The sequence below is a fragment of the Erithacus rubecula genome (assembly GCF_903797595.1).
Source record: "Erithacus rubecula genome assembly, chromosome: Z".
Taxonomy (NCBI): Eukaryota; Metazoa; Chordata; class Aves; order Passeriformes; family Muscicapidae; genus Erithacus; species Erithacus rubecula.
This window is the reverse complement of record NC_136661.1, coordinates 28,090,462-28,116,149: the sequence shown is the minus strand read 5'-3', so window position 1 is coordinate 28,116,149 and position 25,688 is coordinate 28,090,462. Positions and strand designations below refer to the sequence as shown.

Below are 25,688 nucleotides of genomic sequence, written 5' to 3'. Positions count from 1 at the left end.
CTCCACTTTGGTTTACTACAGTTCCCAAATGAGTGCTAAATCATAAAGGTGAGGGTTTTTGTTTGTTTCAGTCATAATTTAAACTAAAACCAAGAGTTACTTAAGACAACAGGTGAAACAGGTGAATCTCATTTTTAAAACAAATGCACTAGGAATCACCCTGCCCTCCCCATTTATTTTACTGTAGAAAAAGCAGGACACAAGGCATTTCCTGAGTGGAAGAAGATGAGAAGTTTCCAGGAGTACTCAGCATGTATATATAAAATTATTGATTTCAAAACCTAAAAGCTGATAATGGATATTTTTGAGATTATTTTTTTTTTTTTTAATTATAACTTTTAATTTTATGAGTTTGACTGCCTTTTTCCACTCAACGCTTGGTTTTCATATGGAATAAAGAGCACAGGCCATTGGAGACTTCAAGGATATGGCATAAAACATGAAAGTTATCCTGACTACCAGTCAGGCCATCAGAGATTTCAAAGTCCATCTGACTTCCCCTCAGCCTTGAGAGTGATCTTTGATTAAGCAAAGCATTGACCTGTAGAGAATAAAAATTGCTATCTGGTGCTTGCAATAGCCAGTAACACCTGAGTGCAGCTGGAGAGGGTAGTCTGTCCATCACTTTCACTGCTAATACCTAGATTTTAATACAGGAGAAAGTTCCTATACAGCAGCACAGAAATTATTTCATTTTGCTAGGAAAAACCACTGAAAACCAGACAACACTCTCAAAACCTTAAAAAAAACCCACAGAGGACAGAGAAAATTAGATGCAATTACTGAAATAAAGTAAGTCTGATGGCAATTGTCTCTTAACAGTAAAAAAGCAAATTATTTCAAACTCCTCTGTTCACATTGTTGGGGAAGAAAAAAAAAAAACAACCAATCAAAACAGCCCAAAAATCCATTATTTCTTTGTAGCCCTCAAGCAACACTATTTTAACTTGGCCCATATAAAAAAAATGTACAATTTAGTGATTATTTTAACTGAACTCCTATTTTAAATTTGAAGAAATAGGATAAAAACTCCTCTGATGAAAATGACTGGATGAATGGGTTGTTTTTCTGGCTTTCCCTGCAAATTCTGATGTTACTGTCAAAATCTGTCTTTTGCAAGCAGACCATTGCCATGATGAAAAAATCAGAATGCTTAATTTATTGTAATAATTTTCAGCAGCAGCATCTTACAACTTTTCCAAGATTACACAGCAATGAAAGTAATGTGAAATTTTATGAACATATTCAGGATACAGATTTGAAGTCAGCATGCAGCAACATGTGGAGGTGAAGTTTAGAACTGTCACCCATGTGACTGGTAAGAGCCCAGTTTGTCTTAAGCATTATAACTCACTTCCCTTCCCCAAGCTGTCCATTCTCAAAATACATTCTATTCAGGCATATTTTAAGAATAAAACAGGTCTGATATTTATTACTAGATGACAAATGCTGTTCAAGGTACCTAGAAGAGAAAGTGTTTTAGCAGATCAAGAGGTGAAGATTATGTTCTTTTTGCAGTAAGCACCACATAAAATGGAATTCCAGAGAGAAATCTAAAGAACAAAAGTATGGATTAGTTTTTATTTTTAAAAAAGTAAGGATGTCCCTCTATTAAGACCACTAACATTGAAAAATATCTGCAAAAATTGTATTTTTACACATTATACTATTTTGCAACATTAATAAACATATTTAACAATTTACCTCTCTAAGTACTGAAATAGAGTGAATGTTTGAATCCTGCAGGTGTTCCATTTCTACCATCTCAGACCTACTCTGGGATAGATTTTTTTGACTGAAAAACACAGGAAGTACAAACACATGCTGTCATTTCATATATGAATCTGTTCAGGTCTTTGCTGTCTTTCCTGACAACCCTTTCTAACCAAGACTGAAGAATAAATGTCAGTCAGTGACCACAGTTCTACCTCTAAGCATTAAATGACAAGACAGCTCAAATCTTTCATCTATTTACACGTGATGCCAAAAGCAAATGTGATCTTCAAGTTCTGAGCACCCAGTCTTTGACCTACTCTTAGATATCAATAACCTAATTTTATCCACATATCAATGTTTCCTCCTGCTACAGAGCAAGTGTATGGGTCAGGTCAAAGCTGCTGTACTTTGGGCACTCATAACAGGAACTTGCATTTTCATGCAGGTGACCAGAGGTTACTGAAAGATAAACTGGCCTCACAAGGGTGATAATAAATTGGTCAGACACATACATGAGCAGTGCTATCAAGAAAGCCATTTGAATGTCTAGGATATCCTACAATATCTACACATAGCCTGGACCTTTGTTAAAGCCCTGCATGTCTATAAAGCAAGTTGAAATTACTAAGAAACCTCTAACAGGACAGGAGACTTGAAAGGTGAAAATACCTTCCAACTCTCCTTATGACTCTACTGACTGCCTTGCAAATATGAAGACATCCATATCTGGATATTTTATTAGTACCTAGATTCTACTCTACAATCAAATCAGAGAGTGTAAGGAACTGCAGAGCAAAGTATTCTCAGGGGAAGGCATGGCATAATTGCAACACACTAGGCTGGTGCATATTCCATGGAAGTTAATTGAAACATGCTACACCTTGTATATCCACAACCACTCAGATCTTCCTTCCAAGGCAACTAAAGGAATGGTAGCTGTTAAATCAGATGCCAGTTTCAATATATAAATCAGTCTGTAATCCTAAAAGGAGGCACTGATGTTGCCTAAACTTGGGCATACATCTGAAATTGTTATCTACAAATCCCAGTAATATCTGCTACAGTTTTAGAAACAGATGTTAAAACACAGAGCAATTGAAAATGTATTTTGTCTCCATGAGAAGCAAAAAGTTCAGAGTTTTCAGAGAAAATAAATATCCCTGTCATGCAGTACTGAGTATATAATGTGACTTTTGGGTTATCAGCCAAGATACATTCATGAAACTGATAAGCCTTTTTGTAATTTTAAACATTACTGACAGATAAAGATGTTTTTGACTGAAGGCTCCACTCATCTCCTTCCAAACACACTTCCACAGCTGTCCTTGAAGTATAATGATACAGCACTTAAAAATCTGAAAATCCAGATGTCTTGTTCAAGACTATTCCTACAAAAAAGCGACTCTGTTTCTAGAACTATAGGCATAAAAGATTCATGAAAGACAAGAGAAATTATTTCATTAGATAACTGACATCTCATGCAAAAACCCCAAATTTCTAAAACTGTTTTTATAGACTTCTATATCTAGTGCTTAATATTAAAATTATACTGTATCTATTCTAAGCATAGACATCTGTATGTTACAAGATTATGCACTAATTCTTTAGGAAGGAGTCTAACAGATGTGGCTACTTTCCACCAAAAAGGTGGAGCCAAAAAAAGGTAGTGATATATAAGAAATATGTGAACCACAACTGGTACTCAGCACTCTTTAACCTACTGAAAACCTCCAATTCATTACATAAATACCATCAAGAAAGGATGCATACAGAGTCATATAGTTTTGAAAGAGGTAGTTGAAGCATGCATTGTTCAAGGGAAGAATGAAATTAGCTTTTTTCAACTTAAGGATAAGGGATTCTCAGTAGCAAGAAACAGGCCTTGCTAGCAATTCTTTGTTATACTTAGAAATGGGGAACATAAGGATTTCTCTTGATAGCTCACAAAATCTCTCAGTCTGTGGCAGACCATGGGTTTTCAGACTTGAAATATATGATGGGTGTGCACTGCCCTCTGCTGTACTCCCCAAAGTCTTCCAGTTAAACCACAGTGCTATACTCAGCCCAGACAGGTAAGATGCACTTTACCCCAAACCAAAACACTGAACTATTACTACTCTCAGCATGCAAGCAGAGCCCACTTTGGAAAGGTTTATACCACCACCAGAGATAAATGAGAGACCTCTCAAGACAGATCTTTAAATGGCTGTCTGTATATTTTCAAACAGATAAGGTAAAATACATTTGCTTTAGTTGTTCCTTCATGAGCTTAAGAGAAATCAAGGCCAATGTTAATTTTCTGCCCTTTCAGACAGACTATAATGGTTAAAAGCAGTTTATGCTTCAGCCTTACCTGTAACTAACAAGCCTTCCATGTGGATGGGTCTCTTTTTCCAAATAACATTTTTTATTTAATGTTTCTCATTCAATAAATGTTTCACTTCATAATAAACACTTAACCGTAACTCTTAATTCTCCACCACTATGCAATGAAGGTATTCAAGCAATCAGAACTCCTAGGGAAGCTGTAGTTCAAAAGTAAGCAGGCAAGTAAAAATAAGCCAAATAAAAATTCCAAAAGACTTTCCTCTACAAGAAATGTTATTTGTCAAAACTTTGAGAAGCTTATGCAGCTACGCATAAACTCATTTTCAATGACAACAACTGAAATTCCCTCTATCCCAAAGCAGTGATTATAATCGTTGAAGAAGCTTTATTTTCAAATCTTTCATTTCCTCTAGTTAAGAAATCATCTTCTGATTACACACTGGAGCAAATATTACCTTAAATGAGACAATATAACTTATATTGTAAAATACAATCTAGTCTGCAATACTCAGAGGGCTATATTCACAAGGAAAATGCAACAAAAAAGTATCAACACATTAGAAATTAAACAACTGTTGCTATAAAATTATATTGCTAAAAAGAATTACCTGTTTTTGTTAGCAACAGATTATCCAGATGTCTATCTCCAACTCCAAGGATGTAAGTAATCACACAATAACCAGCTGTAACAAGTAAATTGTAAACATCAGTATGAGTACCTTTCCTGGAGAGCAACAAGTTCCACACAATTAACAACAGCATATTACATCATCTTAGTTCTAGTTCACTAGCAATAAATACACCACAGAGACCTGGGGCAGGAGAGGTTCTGGTGAAGAATAATCAAGATTACCAGCACTATGAAGAATATTTGAAGAACTAAAACTCTGGAACTTTTTCACTACGGTCCAGATTTTAATTTCTCACTATACAATTACATGCCTAACACTGAAAGACTAAATTAGTTCAGTATTAGGATAAAGGTACTTCAAAAGCTGAAATATTTTGAATAAAGTGAATGTATACATTTTGAACTGAAGCTATTTTAAGGCCACCATAAACAAGTATTAGGCATTGATATGAGCCTGGATAACCATGTCAGCAGCATTCACAAGATCATAATTGATAAAGAGCAACTGTTTTAATTGTTGCTTTCACCCACTAACCAGAAGAGTTTGAAGCACCAAACAAGTTCAAGCAAGATTGCGCCATCAAAAAGAGAAGGGCAAAGGAGAAGATATTGTGGAGTCGAACCTGAATACTCTTTTAGGTTTTTTTTCTTTTGTTAGAATGAAGGGATGCTTTAATTTTATGGACAGCAAACGTGATATTTTAACACGGTCATCAGTTTACTGAACGTGAACTAAACTACCACTTTCTCTTTACATACAAATGTAGCCAGAGCCCCCCAAAAACCTTATGTTTTCAAAACCAATTAGAATTTGATACAGATGATTTATCATTTAAATGCTTTTCATGTGTCTGCATTATGAAGATCTCAAGTGACGACATAGAGAGGGCAGAGATAAGATTATTGTTGGAAAGCAGAGAGTGTTTAACTCATATTCTCCTTTAAGAGCCACCAAGAGCAGACTTGTGTGTGACATGCCAGACTTAAAATGATTCTTTTCACTGCATTTCTGATAGCAAGTACATACATGCATGGTGCCCTGTTTGCAGCCATCTAAACTGAAATATCTTAATACCTCATCCACCACACCCTACAGACTTCCCTAAGAAGTTACCAGCTATCAGACTGTAACTCACCACAGCTCTTAACATATGTGTCCATCACCTCTGCACTGATTCCATAAGGGCCAGTCTCACTAGGGGCATGTTTTCTGAAGAAGTTCTGGAGAGAATGCCATGAAGATATTTAGTTATTCCACATTATACGAAACTGGGTCTTTAGGAAAAAAAAAAATTTTAATCAAGACTACACATGGCTATTATGACAATTTGTTAAACTAACAACCACCCCCAAAACACCTTGTAAGATCTAATTTAACATCACTTTATTTATATTTTGTCTCAGTCTTATACTCAACAATCTTATACTCAACACAGAAACTGAAAAGCTGTTTCCTTTATTAAAGGCTTCAGAAAATTAACAATGCGCTCAAAAGTTGCTGATCAGTAACTACAAGTGACAATACTTACAAAGCAAACTGTTAAGGTCTTATCAACAAAAAACTCAAACAGGATTAACAGTCCTGCTTTATAACTACATTTGGGGAGCATGCTCTTACAGGGTTTATCATCCTTATATGTCCCTGTCCTCAATCAAACCTACTGCTGATAGAGAGTTTTTAAAAAAAAAAATAAAGCTTAAGTCATCAAATGGAAAATTCGAATTTCCTGTGCAATGTGGACAGGACCAAACAATCCTCCCATCAGCCAGAAGAAAACTCTTAATCTTCTTAACTAAGAGAAAACTCAGTTATATCTCCAAGTCTAAGCAAAGTTTCTTCCAGTAAGTACAATCCAAGAAAACACTGTGAGAGGAGTATGATAGTCCTCTGGATGGCATGTAAGCTACTAAAAATCATAATGAAAAACTAAGACCCTTATGTTAATTAACATGAAATGCAATTTCATGAAACACAAAAACACCTTTTCTTTTCTGCAGATCTGCATTTCACCAGCCAGCACTGGTTTACTGGCTTTAAATCTTTTCAGTTGTTAACACAGAAGTTATATAAAGTGCTCACATTGACTAGAACAGCTGTGAAGTCCAAAATCAACGTTTCCAAAAAAGGTAAACCAAAATTCCACAACACCTAAAAGTGCTCAACTACTTTTCATTTCCTGGGCCTACAATGTCCTGCTATTTTATCATGTTTCAGCACAGAAAAACTTAGTCTATTGGTGTACTGTCTATTTAGTTTAATAATTCTTCATAGGTATAATTTCTCCCTGTGTCTGCATAAAAACTGAAACAATAGGGCACTTATTTCCAGTCATAATATGATGTCATAAGTAATTGAAAAATAACAGTTTTACAGGCATTTCTAAACATATTATTTGATAAAAGCATGTAATGGACTAAAATTATGAATAGTACACTTCCAAGATTACAAAGGATTGTCAAGAAAGCACTTTATAATCTGTAAAGGTATTGACTGTGCAGATGTACCTTATTAAACCTCTATGCAATGGAAAGATAAAAATACTCCAACTTACATACATCGATGCTGGTCACTGATTAGTGATAAGCATTTTTTTATATGTGAGAAGTACTTGGTGAACTTATTTGTCAAGTAAATGATAATCAAAAATTATAAATAATTTAAATCTTCGAATTTTTAATATATGTTACAATAAGAGCTGAGAGTTAGAGTGACTGGACTTACAGCTGCCGAGCTACAAAAAAAATGCAAATTTTAATATCATCTACAAAAAAGGAAAAAAGCTACCATGACAAATCAAACCCAAATAAATATGCTCTGCTTTCATTAAAAAACCCATTAGCTACCCACCTTATATAGCAATTTGGTATGTTTTTATCCAGATATATTTATCTCAACCAGCTGAGCTCTGCTACCTAGCTTGTGTGCTATGCTTGAAACCAGTATGAGTTTATATGTGCCACTATTCAGTTGTGTGTCCCCAGTCAAATCCATGAGAATTAAGAAAATCTGCTAACAAAACCAAGTTGCAGTACCTACACATCCACTATTGAGCAGAAACAGGCTTCATAAATTATATGAACAAATTATTTAGTTGTTTCATCAAAAAAGTAAGAGAACTAATCAAAACAATTTTGACAATCTCGAATGAAAGACACTCTGAAACAAAACATGTAGCAAAAAGTGTCAGGTATGTTCCATTCATCATCACAGCAAACTGAGGATTTCAATATCATAACTAAACTCCACTGTAATTTATTTAAATAGTGTTACTTTTAGAACATGAGATATTCCAGTCATCATTTATGTATACCCTTTTAAATATCTGCTGTAATAACCCCAAATGTTTCCAGCTGTAATTTGTAATCTAACAGATCAAAAAATCAGCTGAGAGGTAAGAGAATTTTGCACTAGATCTAACCCTTCAGCTTACATGGCTTAATCAGAAGACAATTTCCAGCTCCCCCATCACATACCTGTATAGTCTCCTCAGTAGCAAGAACTTCTGCAACTGGTACTGATGGAATAAACTGCATGAAGCCTATGGCAGAAAACAGATAAAAGAGAAAATCTTCAACACATTGACTTTCAAGATACTCTGTTATAGATGTTTATGAATGGACAGAACTAATACACAGTCATGCTACTGCTTCTCATAGGAAAAACCACTTTTTTGTCCCATTTTCTAATCTCCTGCCTTCCATACTTTGACAACAACTTGTCATTATCACCAAATTGACTTGCAAAAGGTGCGTTTTTACAAGATTTCAAGATGAAAGTATTTTGATGGCTTCCTAAATATTTATCCATTGTATCCAAATGCAGCCAAGTTTGATTTTTTTGCTTTTCTTCTCAATTTCATGCAAAGATCTCTAAATAGGAGTCTTCAGTTATTTATTCATAATCACACTGCAAGCCAGCACCAAAGATTGGTAACTGCTGATTGTCACAAACTCATGAATCCAGACCACGCTTCTTTTATGAAGATATTTGCGTCATCTATGGAACAGTGTGGTGACTCACATTGTTTACTTCCATGGCTTACACTCTAATAAGACTTTCTAAGACTTTCTAAGTCTTTCTACATACTAAGAACACAGGAAGGACATTCTTCTCCATACTGTATTTTAAGGAAATTAATGTATTCATACCGTGTTTTGTACTAGTTGCCAGCACTTTATAGGGTGTCAGCTTCAAATCCAGATTCTCTTTTCTTAACAGCTGGGAAAAAACAATACACAAAAGCAAAGATGAATGCAACAGAAAGGCAATCCTATTACTAAAAGGATGTGTGCTGGACATTGATCTCCACTGTTATTCACTGAAACTGATAATGAGTGAAAGCCTGTTAGGCAATACTTTTTTTTTTTTTTTTTCCCTTAAGCTACACAGGATAATTGCATGTCTAGATAGACAAGAAAAAAAGACACCTAGAGATCTGAGAACTCAGGAATTATTAGTGATAGAAGCTGCATTAATGGTGTTTAACAGACTTGCTTTTGACAAGGAAAATCAAGAAAACAGAGAGACAAGGATGTAGATTAGTAACTCTCACCTTATCCATGAGTGAAATAATCTGAAGAATAAGTTGATCTTGACGTAAATCATCGCCATGCTTAAAAATTACAGGATATTTGCCTCCATCTTCTGTCTTGAAGAATAACTGAGCAGGCATTAAGGCACTCTGGAAAAGGAAATATTCTACTAAGCTGGTTCACAGCAGTGCTCATATTAACACATGCTACAATGCAGCACAGAAACACAATCTTTGCATTGTATTTGGAATTGGTATGCTCCATACCATTGAGGCAATGCAATTACCAACAGTGCAACTGTATTTCAAAAGGAAAAATACCTTAATGTTTTCCTTCCTTTTTTATCAAGGATACATTCTCCCTCCCTGCACCCCACAAGAGCAGAAGAGGAAAGAAGTATTCAATTTTTTTCTGTGTGCATGTAATTCCAATCAAAAAGGAGGCACTACGCAAAAGGTCACAACAAAACAAATTTAAACTGATCAGATCAAAAAGTGACACAATTAAAGGATAAGCAGCAAAGAATTCCTAGGGGCAAGTCATCTTAAACAATTAATTGCTTCCTTAAATCTATTTAGCAAAAGCAAAAATGCTTTTTTACATTATTATTTGAGAAAGCCCATTTAATTGTTTGCAATTTCTCCAAGTAAAATGGATCAATGGGGATCAATTACCTACATAAATTATATAACCTATTGCAACTGACCAAGTCACTTCCCTCCACAGCAAACCAAACAAAAACAATCGAGGTACAGAATTTAATCTTGAGCAGTTAGATTAGATTTTCAAATTAATACCACAAAATTTTTAAGTGCCACAAGTAAAGGCAAAATTACTCTTTACATAGTCTTACACAAGCTAATGTCATGTCCAAGGGCACCAAAAATTAGTAAGTCTTCCCTTTTCAAGTCTGTTTGGTTTTTATCTCATAGCCCAGAATGAGATGTTAAATGGAAATATGTAAACTGTCAGAATTAGGAGAAGCAAAAAACTCTCTGATTTTGAAACAAGTTACATCTCACATTTTTGGTCCTATGTTTTTTACATAGCTACAGAAGACCAAAAGGTAAAAGACTGCCTTGAGTTTGTCCCAAAGAACTTCAGCTATTATTATTGATAGGAAATATTTAGCTGCTGTTCCAGCAATCTTCTTCTCTACATTCTTTCCCCGACTCTTAAATCATACTCATACAAAATGATGATTTGAGTTTGCAAAAGTTTATTTTCCTGATAAAGTCTTTTCAATGGTGCCTCCAACCAAAGGTGCAAGAGCATGTAACTGCAGAAGCCTATGCCTCAAAGGAATTAATTTGAGATAGGAAGAAGCAAGCTAAAACTGGTAGAAAAATAAGCAAAAATTATTCATCTCTGATTTTAAGTAAACTCAAATTACAACATAGTCAACAAGAAGTCTGATGAAACTACTGTGCATAATAAATCTAGGACCTACTAGAGAGGACAGATTTAACACTGCTTTGTCACAGCAGCCTGCATGAATTTTTTAACTGGCAGACAAAGGCCTCCAGGACACAGGCTTGACTTGTACAGCAAATTTTCCTTATTCTAAAATTAGACTGCAGTCACCTATAGGAATTGAATGCAAATTTATAAAATGGTCCAACACCACTGAGCACAGGTAATAACTTAACGCTGCAAGCATTAACTTACATTTCAAGCAGTAAAATAAACAAAATAAGCCCTTTCAACAGGACATCTTTTTTATCAACCACAGGGATATAGGGTTTACCTGTCAGGCTGACTGCAACTGCAAGAAATGGACCACCATAGTGCTTTCCATTCTCTATTAATTGAACCTTTTTAAAGCAATGGAATAGACCCACAGATCTAAATGAGACACAGCATACCTGCCTTCATTTGCATGATTTTGATCTTAAAGTGGTACTTCTGTTGAACACAGGAACAAAATTCTGGGAAATTCTGAACTTTGTAATTCTGTATCACTATTATAAAAGCTGCTTTAAAGTTTAAAAAATTAAATTGAAAAACAACAGAAAATAAGGAGTTATTTAACCACTTTCAGAGCATGACACAGTTGCATTTTGTCTTGACTATGCCTGTCACTTTAAATCTTTCAACTGATGTTTCTAAGATTAGGATTCACAAGACTTGTTTGTTTTTCAGCTGTTCAGAAGCTTTCACTTACCTTGAAGAGTGTGGCTCTTTCAGGGATTATTCCTTTAATTTTCACCTGAGGTTCCAGAGGAAGTGGAATAAGCTCCATATCTGCTAAATTCATCTTTTCATTATCAGCTAACAGTGCCTGAAGCCTCTCATTCTAAAAAAATTAAAATTTGTTTAAGAAAAAACCTCACAAAACATAAAACACATACTAAGTATATAGAAGTCCATAAACAAAGGATGCATTACTAAAAAATATTGAATTTATTTAATTCTTTATCCGTACAAAGAATCAAGTTTTCACTCATACTACCCAGGGAAATAAAAACTCTCAATTTGCAGTAATTTGAATAACAAAGGAAATATTACATCTGGTGTTAGTATAGTCAAGCAATTTTATAAATTTTAAATATAACAGTCTTTAAGAAGACTAATTTCTAAATTGCCGGCACAAAGCACAGGATGATTTGTTTTCCATACCAAAATTAAATATTAGTTATGTTTCAGAAATTGATTGAAATCCAACTCAGAAATTTTATATCCCTCAATTCCACCAAGGAACCAAATGGCCAATAGCTTGAACTGATCTGATTTCCAGACTTGCTTGGCATTTCTACATCTGTAGTTATAAGAAACACAAAACTCTTCAATTTTTTGAGTACACTCGGTGTCCTACATAATAAAGGTCAAATACATTAAAGTCTCTAGCCTTTTCCCTAGCTGAATATAACAGACACAAACAGACACCAAGGAGGCCCACATCTATTAGGAATAGTTCTAGAGATTAATTGCTGCTAGCTGGATCACAATCTAAAAGTAAAAGCAATGTTTCTTAGTTTTACAGAAATTTTCTAAAAGAATAAACAACTGAACACTATCAATGAAAAAGAAGGAAACAGAATCTTACAAATTGAAAAAATCTCCTCTTCTTTTAGCCTTTGTTATTGATAGACAGAAAAGTTGCCTCAGTTTTTGTTACTAAGTGCTTTATTTTTCTGCATAAATATACTCTATACATTGAAAGAAATTGTCACACTGAAAACCTCATGTTTGAAAATACTGATGTGTGTCAAAGGAAAAGGTTATACACAAATAGAAATCCCTCTGCAATTTCCCCTTTCTTTCCCACACCTGCCTGTCAGGTGACTTAAAACACTTTAACTAAGAAGGACAAAGCTGCTTAGAATGTATAAAGAAAGCCTCTTCCTGAAAACCCAACAGAAAGCTGAGCTCTGGTAAAATCGTATCTTATAGAAGAATAGTTTTGTTGCTCTTGGAACAAATGAAGCCTTGCTGTGAATTGATTCTCACTATCTATCCTAGCATATCGCTCACATGACAACAACTTGATACTCTCCCACATCCCCCCAACATGTTCAGTTACATCACCAATTATTTAATTATGCTCATATCCTTCTTTGGCCAAAACACCCCGTGAGTGTTCTCAAAGGCCTCTTCTTTTGTTCTATATACAAACTTTGAACACCCTTTGGAACTTTGAACTAAACCTTTCCAAAGTTTGTTCACAGTTAACCAAAATTATTACAAAAGGATGGACATCTGCTGCAGATCTCAGAGCTAAGGAACTGTAATGAAAAGCTAACATTCCTACCCATTGTCAAATTTAAGCCACAGACAGGCTTTTCCATCCTTTAGTTACCTTTTTCTTACGATTCCCACTTTCACGCTGCACTGCTTTCATTACATGAACCAACCGATCTACAAATGTCTGCTGGGCTGCCAAAAGCGAGCGCATCACTCTGACAGACTTATCACCCTAAGAGAATGAAAAAAAAACAGAATTAATTCCTCATTCTGTAATTATTTTGTCTAGAAATCATTCCTTTGTTCTTAGACCTTTGGGCTTTTAAGAGGTTAAGTGAATAATGATCAATTTCCCGTCAATTCAAAAGGTATTTTCTGTAAAACACAATCACAGTCACTATAGCTGGCAATCAATTATCTGACCTAACAGTGCATTTCAATTTGCTTCAACAATTTCAGTGGTGAACAGCCATGCATGACAAACCAATTCACACAGCCAAAGTAAGTTAGCAAGGATATCTGTGAAATATTCTTAAGAAGCACAAGAGTCAGACTCAAGAAAGCCCCTCTAAAATTGGAAATAATGTTAAGTGTGAGATATGTGAAAATCCAGGAAAAAATACATATCTGATATACAGTAAAACTTCTAATACACAGTTTTTTTTCTGATTTAAGCTTTTTTACCCGCTGCCCCAGCACCCTCTGCTGCTGACAAACAGAACAGCAAGTGCTGTTTCTGAGTTCCAAATCTCTCCCTCCACTTGCGCTTCAAGGACAAGAGTCTACAATAAATAAATAGTAAATAAATCACGTTGATTACACAAGGCTTTTATAAGGTTTTAGACCCAATGTAAGGCAGAGTATTTTAGAACCAGTGTGTTACTAACAGGAACAAGAAAAAAAGAAGAAAGAGTTCTCAGTATTTGGGCAGTTTAAGCAGAAGTGGAAGCTTTTGTAAAATTTCAATGCATGTGACACACATACACAAAAAACCCAATTGATTCTCCTAGACACCTGCACCCTTTAGAGGAAGGACTATCCCAAATCATTATGGACTTCCTTACACAGAGGCATTACCTTCAGCAAAGCCTGACTGAATCTTCTCATCACATTTAAGTACATTTCATGAGTCTTTGGGTCCCTCTGCTGAGTATCTTGGTCTTCGCACTCCACTATTACATACCTGTAATAAAAACAACCCAAGTTATGCCATACGCTTGGAGCTACATGATTTGAGTGAAACACAGTAGCCCTGTATTACAGATGAGGAACAAAAAATGAAGATGATCTTTGAGACCTTTACCTCAACTAACAGCTGAACTCTCAAAACTGCATAGTTCCCAATTCCATTTGTATCAGGAGAGTTTATCATAGTGTCTGTGGATTTTCACTTACTGTGAAGTGCCATCACTCAAGAGGACACACCTGAAGTCCAAATCATATGAACACTGGCCGAGAAGTACAACCAAGCATGTGTTCCACTGTGATACCACCTGCTACATAATTTAGTGGCTGCAAACTTGCTATTCAAGAGCACCTGCAATACAAGGAGAATCTCACCCTACCTGCTTCCTATTTTACCATTAGAAATGGTAGAAGGAAAAGCAGCTCCGCAGAATCTACACGCCAGAGTTTCCATTTCTGAATTATGAATCAGATACAAAACTTAACACTACAATCTGGAACACGTAAAGTGAAAATGTAGTCTGATGTTAAGCATTCGCTTGGAATGCTTTTGTCTAAATTTCTATTTGCAGCACTGACAAGTAAAAAAGTAGCTATTTTTAGAAAGACACATTATGTATCTTCAGTCTGTTGGTCAATGTATCTCTTAGTACTACCCAGCAAAAACATGAAATAAACATATAATAAACTAAAAACATATAATAAACACTATTTAAAAAAAGGAAGAAATTAGCATATCAGTAAATTTTCAAACACTGCACTTGGATTCAAAAGTGACGAATTAAAGACAGTCTTCTGGACACTACACTGTCAGCAAGAATTACATTTTCCATGTGTACTTGTGCAGAATCCCTTTGTGACAGAATAACTGTGAGACAAGACTAGAGGTCTGTCATTTGCAGCTGATCAGATTTGAGCAGTCTTATTTATAAATACGTAACACATTACACCCACTGTAACAAGGCATACGTAACTTATTCCATGTGTACAACCCCAATGAAATCTAGAACTAAAGATTCCTTCTAGGGCCTTATTAATGCAGCATTATAGACTGTTCTCTCACAAATGTGTGTATAAACTAGGTCCTAAGTCTGTGCACCTAAACTTCAAAGCAAAGGGCTGAAACACTCCATTTTCATTTTCATTTGTTAAAAAGCCCTGAACAGTTTCTCAAAGCTATCTTCAAACAATGAGTAAGAGCAATGCTTCATGCTTGGGCAGGTATCTTGTATGTCCAAAGAGGAGACAGAAAAAGCAGCAGCACTGCCTTCTGAGGCCACAGGATAGCTTTACAGTGACAAGTGAATGCACAGAAGGTTTCATTTTTAAGGGTTATTGTACTTTTTTCCATTGATTATTTTAGCTGCATGCTGTGTCTGGATAGTTGAAACATACAATTGATCAGCAGCCATGAGGATTTATGGCTATGTCAGCTCAAACAGTGGCTGCAACATTTGTATTTTGTCACTGAGAAATTGAGATGTCTGGAAAGAAAACAAAGAATAAATTGACTAGGGTTTTTGGCTTGGTGGACTTTTCTTATTTGTTTTGTTGATTTTTTACTTTTTTTTTTAAGTCATAAGTCAAAAACTTCACAGAGTTATGGACGTTTGAACTTTCTGTAGACTGTCTGAAATGTAAGAGAATGGTTTCTATCAACCTGATAGAAACAAGCTAAGCTACCAACACTTATCTTAATGAAGAATATTAGATCAGTCAAGCACTTGGTTTACACTCACACCAATAAAGCCTATAATTATTTTAATCATTTATATTTAATAGTAATTCTTAATGAAGCTGAACATTATCTTTGGCCACTGCAACAGACGTAACTACTGCTTGCAAATGTACTTAAGTCGTTCAGTTAACTATCTTAAAATTCAACCTACTAGAAATAATTACACAATAAAACTTAGAAAGTTATAAATGGAATCTCTCAGCATAATTTATAGGTTTCTTGTGAGAATTTTATAAAAGCACTTTGCTATGTTTACATCAAATGTCACACTTAGTTCCCAATTTACAATGTATCTGTGGTTAATGCTCTTAGCACACTAAGATATGATCATATGCATGAGTGTTTTTAGTTATTTGATGCAGCTACAAAGGTTATAAATGAGAATCATGACACAGCCAGGTAAAAGACACCCAAGGTCTTGCTTTTAAAATACATGTGTATATACAAGCAAATACCTATGAGTGTTGTACATATGCAGATGTTTGTGCACTAATACACACACACATTCACACAGTACAGCTCTACTCACCTTGCTTCAAATGAGAAAATCCCTACCTGCAAATGCTTGTTCAGAAGGTCTGCAGATTACTACCTTAGGCATCTAATTTTACACTTAAGCCGCTGAGCTAAGATCTGAAGCTAAGCAATTCTACCTCTCCACTGTATAGATGAACTAATATTTACAACTAAAGTTGTCCCTTAAGAATGCATACATCTGCAATGAGATTTCATTTGTGCTCATAACCATATACGGAATAAAACTAAAATTAGGTTACAACAAAAAAAGAGAAAGCTTTATGAATCTTCCTAACATAAAACTATGATTAGTATTTAAGTTTATAGCTTCAATATTCCAGCCAATACTGTCAAACATTATAAGCACAAAAATTACATCCACACAGACAGCAAAACAGAGAAAAGGTGAACCTCATGTCCTCCCAAACACCATAACTAATTTGAATGACAACTTTTAACACAGGCTGCTTTTTGTGACACTGTACCTAATGTCCTAGACATCACCCTCTTATCTAACAGAAAAGCGCATTTCTGCATTTTATAAGCCTCTGTTTAGAAATTACTATGTCTAAATGCATACTGTTTTAAATCTACTACTTTACTCTGAGAAAAAATGAGATTCTGAAGCTTTCAAGACAGGTCATCTTTTGATAAGCATCCTTCTGGGCGTTACAGATTTGATTTCAATTGTATGTTAATACAGTAGAAATAAACAGTTTCTAACATACCAGTACAAGTAGTTTGCCAGTGTGGAATTTTTGCATGCCCGTGATATCAAGAACGTGCAAAGGTCTTGCTGGAAGGGATTTAAGAAGAGCAAAAAACAAATTAAATAATAAAGAAATCTAAGCATCTGAGAGAGAGACAAAGTTAAGGAAAAGCACCAATGCAAGAATTGTCAGAGTTACATGCCCTTCTAAAATCTGAAGCCGATCCAATTTAATATTTAAAACCCATTATTTTAAATATTACTTTAAATCCAGCAACACCACTAAAAGGGAAAGGTCTCCTACTCCAGTGATGTATTTACCAACATACAAAAAGCACACGATGTTCTCCAAAAAGACATCTTTAATGTAATTTCAATTTATAATATGTTACTCTTCCCTCCTATGCAATTACATCTTGCTGTAAATACCATAACATTTAACTCCCAAAGAGATTTCCCACTCTGTTTTGCATCCACAGCATCTAGCCATCTTGAAGATGTTCTACATTTCAAGAAAACAAATTTGTATAGGATACAGAGCATTTAGCTGCTTCTTTCAGGCTTAATAGTCCAGGTAGTAAGAAATCTGTATATCTTTACTGATATGCTCAATTTGAGGTGTATTTTCTATGCAATATTAAGACTCAAAATCGACAGTTTGCAACGGGGAATGGATCTTTAGTTCAACGACCAATCAATCCACATATCAGATTAAAATCAGATTCCTTCAAAATGTCTTTACTTTCTATCTTTCCCTTCCTCCAGTCCCATTCCTATTACTCGTCTACTTCTGGCATAAACTGAATATAGTCCTTGGCAGAAGTAAATCAACACAGTGTCTCACTTAGGTTCAAAAAAGATGACATGCCAAAGAATAGGCTACAGAAAGAACAGATTGCAGAGACTGAAATATTTGGATAACTGTTTTCTATTAAAAGACTATTTTAGAACACCTCAAACACATGCAGTTGTCAGTGTCAAATCAATGTGTGACAGCCTTTGCTATCACATAATAATTTTCTCCTTTACAGAAGAGTACTTTAATTTCATGAAAAATTCAATTTCCAGTCCCCTAGTTTTGGATACTGTGATCATGTGCACAAACAGACGCCCTATAAAGTAATTCAGTTAGGCTATTGCTATTTTATTAGCATTTGCTTTAAATCTATGTTCTTTGGGAACTTTAAATATTCAGTAAGATACACCCAAAGGATCCAAATATTCACAAACAAAAGCAAGAAACAGTACCAGGTCACTAGAAAAGTATAATAAATACCAAGTAGATAGTGTGACTTACATCAAGGTTTTCATTTTCTGGAAGCTCTTTCGTCTTAGAAGTAAGAGGTGGAGAGGAAACAGGTGGAATAGGACTCATAATCTGGGAACTACACAAAGGAAAGCATATAATTGGCATGATTCAAATTTCTTGCTTAGGGGCCAAGCAGCATGCATGGAAACCACAATGAATTTCATTTCTACAGCATAATAAATTCAGAAAACTGGAAGAGAAGTATCTTTGAAGGTAGCATTCCAACTGTGTTTCAGAACAAACTGCATGAACAGCAACTTTTACAGCTGCAGTTCCTGAAAACAGCAAAAATCTGTGCCTGGAGAGCTATACAGTTTATGCCTGTGAAGGACATTCTCTTAAACAAACTTTGCATTTTATTATATCTTCCATACAAAATAAGCAGACATAGATAGGAATTCAACAAACCTGCATTTTCCGAAGCTTTCTTAAATGTTCTAAGATGAAACTGCTAATACACAACACCTGCAAGTACTAGTCTTTTGAATGCAGTTACACAGAGCAGACAAATGCTTATTTGCAAGGCAAAGTTTTCAGATGGTAAATTTACCTGAAAGGAAGTAATCAAATAACTCTCCTAAGCAGCACTGCAGCGTCAAAATACACCATCTTTCCCGCCACACCCACTTTTACAGCTTTGCAGAAATATCAATGAAAAGTAACACAAAAAATACACCTTCGTGTTACAAGCCATTAGAAGCTTAAGACTAAAAATCCTGAAAATCTGTAACAAATAGTCACAGAAGACTTTGGTTAACAAGTCTGTTTGCACTTTGCTTAATACCTTATTACCTACCTCAGTCTTTTTTTTTGGATTCCTACAAGTATAAGAAATATGCTTCCAAAAGTCTCCTCTACACCTTCTTTAGCAGAAGCAGGATGACATTTCTTTCCACTTCAAATTGATTGGACTTCTAGATTTACATTCTCTGATGAAAGTGGGAAGTGAGATCTCATATAATTTTGGTGGAGACAACTTTTGCAAATACAGAAGGAAGCAAGACAGTGGCTTTCCTGATCTACAAAAGTTCTCTTCCTTTTGTGTAGTAAGATCAAAGGCCACAACTTTAACACTGTTTGCTCAGTAAACTGTATAATCAGGAAAGACATTTCATATGAATGCTCAGGATTTGCTGGGTTTGCTTTTATTCTTGCGTTTGCTTTTTTTTTTTTTAATGTTCAGATTATAAAATAACATGTTGAATATGCAAAGCTCCCCTAAAAAGAAGAAACAATTTGATGCCTTAGGAATGTTATATGTTTCTGCATTTCTGCTTTAAGTCTAAACTTCTTACCTGTCTATTTCTGCAGCATTAGATGCAGATGTTGTCATCGTTTCTGACATGGAACCTTGGCTGTCTCTCTTGCTAGGCTCCAGGCCATTCTTTATGTCATCAAAGTTTTCATATTTCAATGCTTGGACTAACTGTAGCAGGTACATCAGCAAATCCTTACGGAGGAAAAAAAAAAAATCCAAGTGAAATAAGAGTGTCAGTCAAAGAAAACTAGAACACCTTCTGTTTACAAAATTCTAATTAACAGACAAACTAAGTCAGGATTTAGTGACCTCTAACAACAGAGAAACTGAGGTCTCCCTAAACAAGCAATATACTATAGCAACACTGGTGTTGGATGCAGTTTGACATACAAAAACCACTGAATTACTATTCTACTATTCTTTGACTCTGCTAATTTAGTGAATATTCAAGTGCAATTACTACTTTAAAATTCTCTTTAGTTACGCTGCCCTAATTGCTTCCAGCATCCACAGAATAAAGCTTTCCATTTGTGTCTCACAAGAAGAAAACTGAAAACTCAAGCATAAAATCTGGACTATGGTATCAAGAATGAATATAGACTATCTCTTATGGACTACTTGTTTTATCCTTTGTATAGCTGAGGATCTAACAGAAAAACCACATATCTAATCTGTTTTTGACTCAAGAACAGAATTTAACCACTTCCTGTTTAAAATCAACTTGTTGCCGTTACTGTTCAACTTCTTTTTAGCTACTTTCCTTATACTTTGTAAAAGGTACATTTTTAATGTAAAAGCAGTATGACCTAGGCTATTGAACTAGGCTTGAAAAAATATCTCTATACTCCTCATTTTAAACTCTATTGATTGCCAAAGATTCAAAAGTTGTAGTAATACATTCAAATGTGGGTTTGCTTTCTTTTTTAATTGTCAAAATAAAATATATAATCATTGATATTTAACATATTAGATTCTATTAAATGGGCTCTATTCATAATCGCAGCTCTTCATATTCTAATTAGTATACAATTAGAAAGACCTCATTTCCACAGATGATCTTCTACTAATTTTCCTTAGCAAAAGAGTATGATGATACAATGCTTCAATTTACCAGACGGATCTGCAGAAAATCCTTCCATTGACTATTTAAGTTCAGAGCACTTTCACAGGCTAACACTCAAAATTTATCACTGATTTTTGGTGAGAGCATACCACAGTTTTACCTTGTTTAACCAAACCAGCTACTACTGGACGTTCATGCTAAAACAATTATCAATGTGTGACGCTTAATAATGTGAAGACAGTTCACTGTGTTGCTATTTATTGTAATGTTTCTGGGGAACAATCTTTGGTTTCCTTTACCAATATTCACTAAAACTTTGTAAAGAATAACAGACATTTCAAGCACTCAACGAGACTCAAAAATCCCAAGACCAGCTGACTTTTCCATATACCCAGAGACCAGTGAATACCTCATCATCAGCCTGCTGAAGCCTGGCGACAGCATAGCGCCGCACAGTTGGGTTGGTGAAGTGAGATGACAGAAGTTCCAGAGAGTCTTCCACATCCATAGGCTTCCATTTGCCCAACAGCTCCAGTGCTTGCTTTGCCTCTTGGGGTAGATCCCAGTTGACACACTTCAGGAACTTTGTCAAGGCCTAAACAGGAGATTGGACAGTTCATCAGTAAAACACTAGCCAAAAGAAATTATTTCAAAAATTAATGTCTCACACAAAAGTAGAACTAGATTCAAATTGTATTTACGTAAGCACAGACCTGGAAAAGTTTACTGATATAAGAGACAAGGTCCCTTCCAGCCCAAACTGTTCAATGACTCAACTTACCTTTTCTTGATGAGTAAGGTAGTATCTGAATTTCCACACCAAATCCTGCTCCTCATATGTTAGTTGCTTTGTTGGTGGATAACTCACTATGATCTATTTGATACACAGTCAGAAAGTGAGTTTAAAAATGTGAACAGGCATAATCAACAAGTTAACAAAGTATACTACGAGAAAGCACAACACTGACAACACAAAAGTAGCTAGGGAAAAAAAAAAACCTTTTCAACAACACAAAGCTATGATCCCCAGTTGCATGGTTGATTGAATTGACAGTGCAAGCAAACACAATTGCTTTAAGTATATCATTCACACCTACATGACATGCACATTCTTAACGTCCCTAAGTGGTTTCAAAAATGCCAGTGAACAAGCACCTTGTACTCTTTTCTAAGAATTATGTAACATTCAATCCATAATTTTCTATGGACTGAAATTAACTGTATTTTCCTTAAACAGTCAACATATATGTCACCAACTACCTAATAAACCTGACCTTAACTATCATATGACTGACTTACATTAAGCTGGTCTCGTGTAGTTGCATTAGGCTTCAGGTCATGATCAGATGGTCCACTTCTTAAACTTCGAGCAAGTTTGTGATGTTTGCTTTCTACTAAGTTTTCCTAAACGCAGACAATAAGTCAGTATTTATAAACACTAAATTTCAGGGAAAAATACTATTGAAACAAAACCATCCAGTGAAGATTCATCAGTCTCATGAAAAATGCATGACAATGAAAATTCAAATCTGAAAGTACAGCATCTTCTGGCATCTTCTGTTTTCGTTTCGTTCGTTTATTTACAAAAAAAACTCCTTTAATATGTGGAGGGTTGTTGGGAGTTTTGAGGGTCTGTTTCAGCTTTAAGACTTAACATTAACAAACCCCACTTTGCCTTTGGTGAATTGCTCAAAATGTAAGCGTTTCAGTCAACACATCCATGATTGACAGCACTCAAACGTGCTAGACACTTTATAAACATTTCCTTTAGAATGACGTTTGCAGCATAAAGCTTTGTATGCAAGAAAAAACATCTCAAAAACTTGTCCCACTGTTAATACCATGTTAGCAACAGTAGGAGCCACAATAGGAGCCACAGTGCCAACGAGTTTTCAGCAGCCAAGGCAGTTTCCAGCATTGTCAGACTTGCTATTGCAGTGTTAGATTACACGGTGCTCAAACAGTGTTGCCAGTACAAGCCCACTTACATTAAGGTTCCCAAAGCTGCCAATACCAGTCCCACTGAATTGGCATCCACAATAATGGAAATCTTTTCTAGAACTGTACTTAGGCACTGTCTACATGAAAGACAACATACAAGAGAGTGTAGGGAGAAAATATTTTAACAGAGGAAATGACCAAGAGTTACTGCACCAGTCTCTAAATTCTACATTCCTGTTCTTCAGCTCCCTCTTATCTTCCCACCCTCTGACCTCTTTTTGTCAGCAATGCCCTTTCTCAGCTTTCTTACACCTCAGAAGCAAGCACATTAGAAATGGAAAGGAGGAGGTGTACATTAAGTATTAAATCAATCCTTGTATTTTAATCTAGCAGCAGCAGAAATAGGAAAAAAAAATTTCAAACCCACTGATATTTCTCAGCTGGTTAAATATATCTTTCCCCTGGAATTTAAAAACATTTAAGATGGCAAGCTTTCATCTACATTTATAAAAAGTTCAACAGTAACTCTGTAATACAGATGGCATTACATGGAGCATGCTTACCATAGACATCTGGGGATCTGGAATCTTAACAATTTCGGGACTTGTTAAAATTGGAGATGACTCATCACCATCCTGAATGACAAAAAGTTGAAGGCATATTAAACATTCCAAGTTTTATGGAGAAAATGTACCATATTTAGGCATTGTGAACTCTACTACAGTGGAAGAATGATTCAAATGCTGAGAGTATTAAGTGAAAAAAAAAAACCAAAAAAAACCCAGATTATTTTTCTTGTTTGTGTTTTTCCCAGATGACAAATGATATGGCAAGACAGATGGAAGTCCGCCAGAGAAGACACAGCTTGACAGCTCACTACTATGCTGGCACACAGCTGAGTGGAAAAATTTGCCACCACTGTCACATGTCTTCTGACATGAAGAGAAACAAAAACAGTATTCTAGAAAAAACCACCACCTTGCAGAAAATATCTCTTAAAAGTTCAATACAGACAAATATGGCAAGATATATGTAACATGATCTATCACAGGTTTTACATGCTTAGAGTCTAATGTGTGCTGCCTAAATAAGGAAGGGAGAAGCTGAAAGATTCTTGTTTGAACCAGACACAAAGAAAACAAAATTAAAAGCCTGCCACTGCATTACAGAACTAGCAGCTCTGTCTTCCAGACACACAAGAGTGTGGTTTTGTGCTTTGAAACCTCCAGAGGGTAACCAAGCATTAATAAAAGCTATGAAAGGACATTTCAATTAAAATACAGAATAAAACAGTCAAACTCAGAACAAAACAAGCTCAGCATAACATAATCTGCTATATTTATACTTACTCTGTTTTCATTTATATTGCTGTAAATTTGAGATTAGAATAATTTTTTTTTTTCACATACCCATATTTTCCACAGTAACTAAGTTTTGAGGTAACTTGCTCAGGTTTCTTTCTCCCCAGACCCTCTTTTTTGTTTCCTCTACTCTTTCAATCACATATGTTCTTTGCCATAGCTTTACTTTCATACTTTTCAAATGTTACTTTCAAAGAAGAAGTTGTTTCAAGGGGGAGAAAAATTCGTAACTAACAAGATACGTGAGTTAAAATTGCCATTAACCTCTCAGAAGAGACGTATTTTTTTTCTAGTTACATAAATTTTGTGTTGCTGGCTGCAGTAACAAACCTCTTATTATTAAAATGCTTCTTCTGAATGACATTTTGAATTGCATTTAGTAGAGTCCCGTGCCTTTCTGAAGTAACAATTTTGACAAAAGTTAAAGCAAAAGCAGTCAAAACACACATATCCCTCCTATTTAAGGGAAATAAACACAATCTGCCTGTGGCTGGTGACAGACCCAGAACATGAACAGAATTTGCCCATGTTCTTTTGCTTTTCTCATTAGTCTTTAAAAAAAAAGTGCATGCAAATATTGAAGAGGCAAAGATAACATTTGCTTACACTATCTCTACTCTAAAAGCACACTGCCCAAATAACAAACTTAGCTCTGACCTCACTGAACAGAAATAACAGTATCAAAGTATCTCCACAATAACAGAACATGCTGCATCACTAACAGTAGACTGAACTGGGCTGGAGTCACAGTGACAGATCAGCATTCACATTGTACTAAGCCTCTGCTTAGTACACCAGGAAGAATGCTCAGACCACGTCACAGTTGTTTCATAAAGTCAAGTTACATAAAAAACAATGAAATTGTTGCAGGTGGGAGGAATTCTTCTTTACATAAACACATCTAATGACAGACAGGATTTCTACCTACCAATACTCTATCTTCCAATTCTAAACTATAAGACTACAATCTGAGTATGCCTTTATAAAAAAAAAGATTCCAGTGTCCCAGTGATATGACTCCATTCTTTTCAGAATCTTCACATGAAAACTGTGTATGAAAAACTCGACACAGGCAGGGTTTCAGTAGCAACAAGCTACTAACTTGCTAGTAACAAGCATTCAAACTCTTTAAGGTATCCAGGTCCCACCAGGATTCTCTAGGGATAAGCAGTAGTAACGACCATTGCTGTATCTTTCCCTCAGTGGGGGGAAAAAAAAAATCAGATACATTAACTGAAAAAGAAAAGGCTTCAGACTGGTAGAAGTGGAGCACTTACCCCACCAATCAGAAGTCTGAGGCAGACATTAAAAAATTCAAAGCTCACTAGGATGAGAATGACAAAAGCACTATTGTCTAAAGCTTGCTTATTTACAAATTAAAAAAAATAAAATTAAAAGAGCAAAGTCTTCCAGTATGTCATGCCAAAATATTTATAAATGAAGGCTAAGGAGTTTTTTCTCCCCAAGACTAATGTTAAACTAATTGTTGGTACACACATTGCTGGCAACTCTTTTTGGAACATTTCAAAAGAATCATAATAATGTCTGTTTATTTTAACGTCTTTGAATGCAGTCAGATCATGCTGCAGAGTGAAGCTGAAAAGTTCTAGCTATTCAGTTCAAGCATCAGGAAAATCATTCCCAGTGTTTCACTACATGACAGAACAAAGCCTTAAGCTCAACTAAAACCTGTCATGAAATAAAGTTTGTCCAAGC

General features: G+C 35.3%; 1 protein-coding gene across 3 annotated transcripts in view; it reads right to left on the bottom strand.

Annotated features, from left to right (window-relative positions):
- Positions 1 to 25,688, bottom strand: part of PIK3C3 (phosphatidylinositol 3-kinase catalytic subunit type 3) — a 66,506-nt gene that overhangs the window by 26,057 nt on the left and 14,761 nt on the right. For 2 of the 3 annotated variants that reach the window (XM_079330155.1, XM_079330157.1), the window contains exons 7-22: positions 23,175 to 23,246; positions 22,659 to 22,748; positions 21,970 to 22,074; positions 21,452 to 21,544; positions 21,080 to 21,265; positions 19,645 to 19,799; positions 18,338 to 18,425; positions 17,060 to 17,127; positions 13,970 to 14,075; positions 13,008 to 13,124; positions 11,373 to 11,504; positions 9,229 to 9,357; positions 8,825 to 8,894; positions 8,150 to 8,214; positions 5,812 to 5,896; positions 4,653 to 4,727 (exon numbers count right to left, since the gene is read on the bottom strand). In XM_079330155.1, the coding sequence (XP_079186281.1) occupies positions 4,653 to 4,727; positions 5,812 to 5,896; positions 8,150 to 8,214; positions 8,825 to 8,894; positions 9,229 to 9,357; positions 11,373 to 11,504; positions 13,008 to 13,124; positions 13,970 to 14,075; positions 17,060 to 17,127; positions 18,338 to 18,425; positions 19,645 to 19,799; positions 21,080 to 21,265; positions 21,452 to 21,544; positions 21,970 to 22,074; positions 22,659 to 22,748; positions 23,175 to 23,246 (1,636 nt within the window). The remainder of the gene's footprint in view (positions 1 to 4,652; positions 4,728 to 5,811; positions 5,897 to 8,149; positions 8,215 to 8,824; positions 8,895 to 9,228; positions 9,358 to 11,372; positions 11,505 to 13,007; positions 13,125 to 13,969; positions 14,076 to 17,059; positions 17,128 to 18,337; positions 18,426 to 19,644; positions 19,800 to 21,079; positions 21,266 to 21,451; positions 21,545 to 21,969; positions 22,075 to 22,658; positions 22,749 to 23,174; positions 23,247 to 25,688) is intronic. The other variant, XM_079330156.1, reaches the window with a different exon arrangement.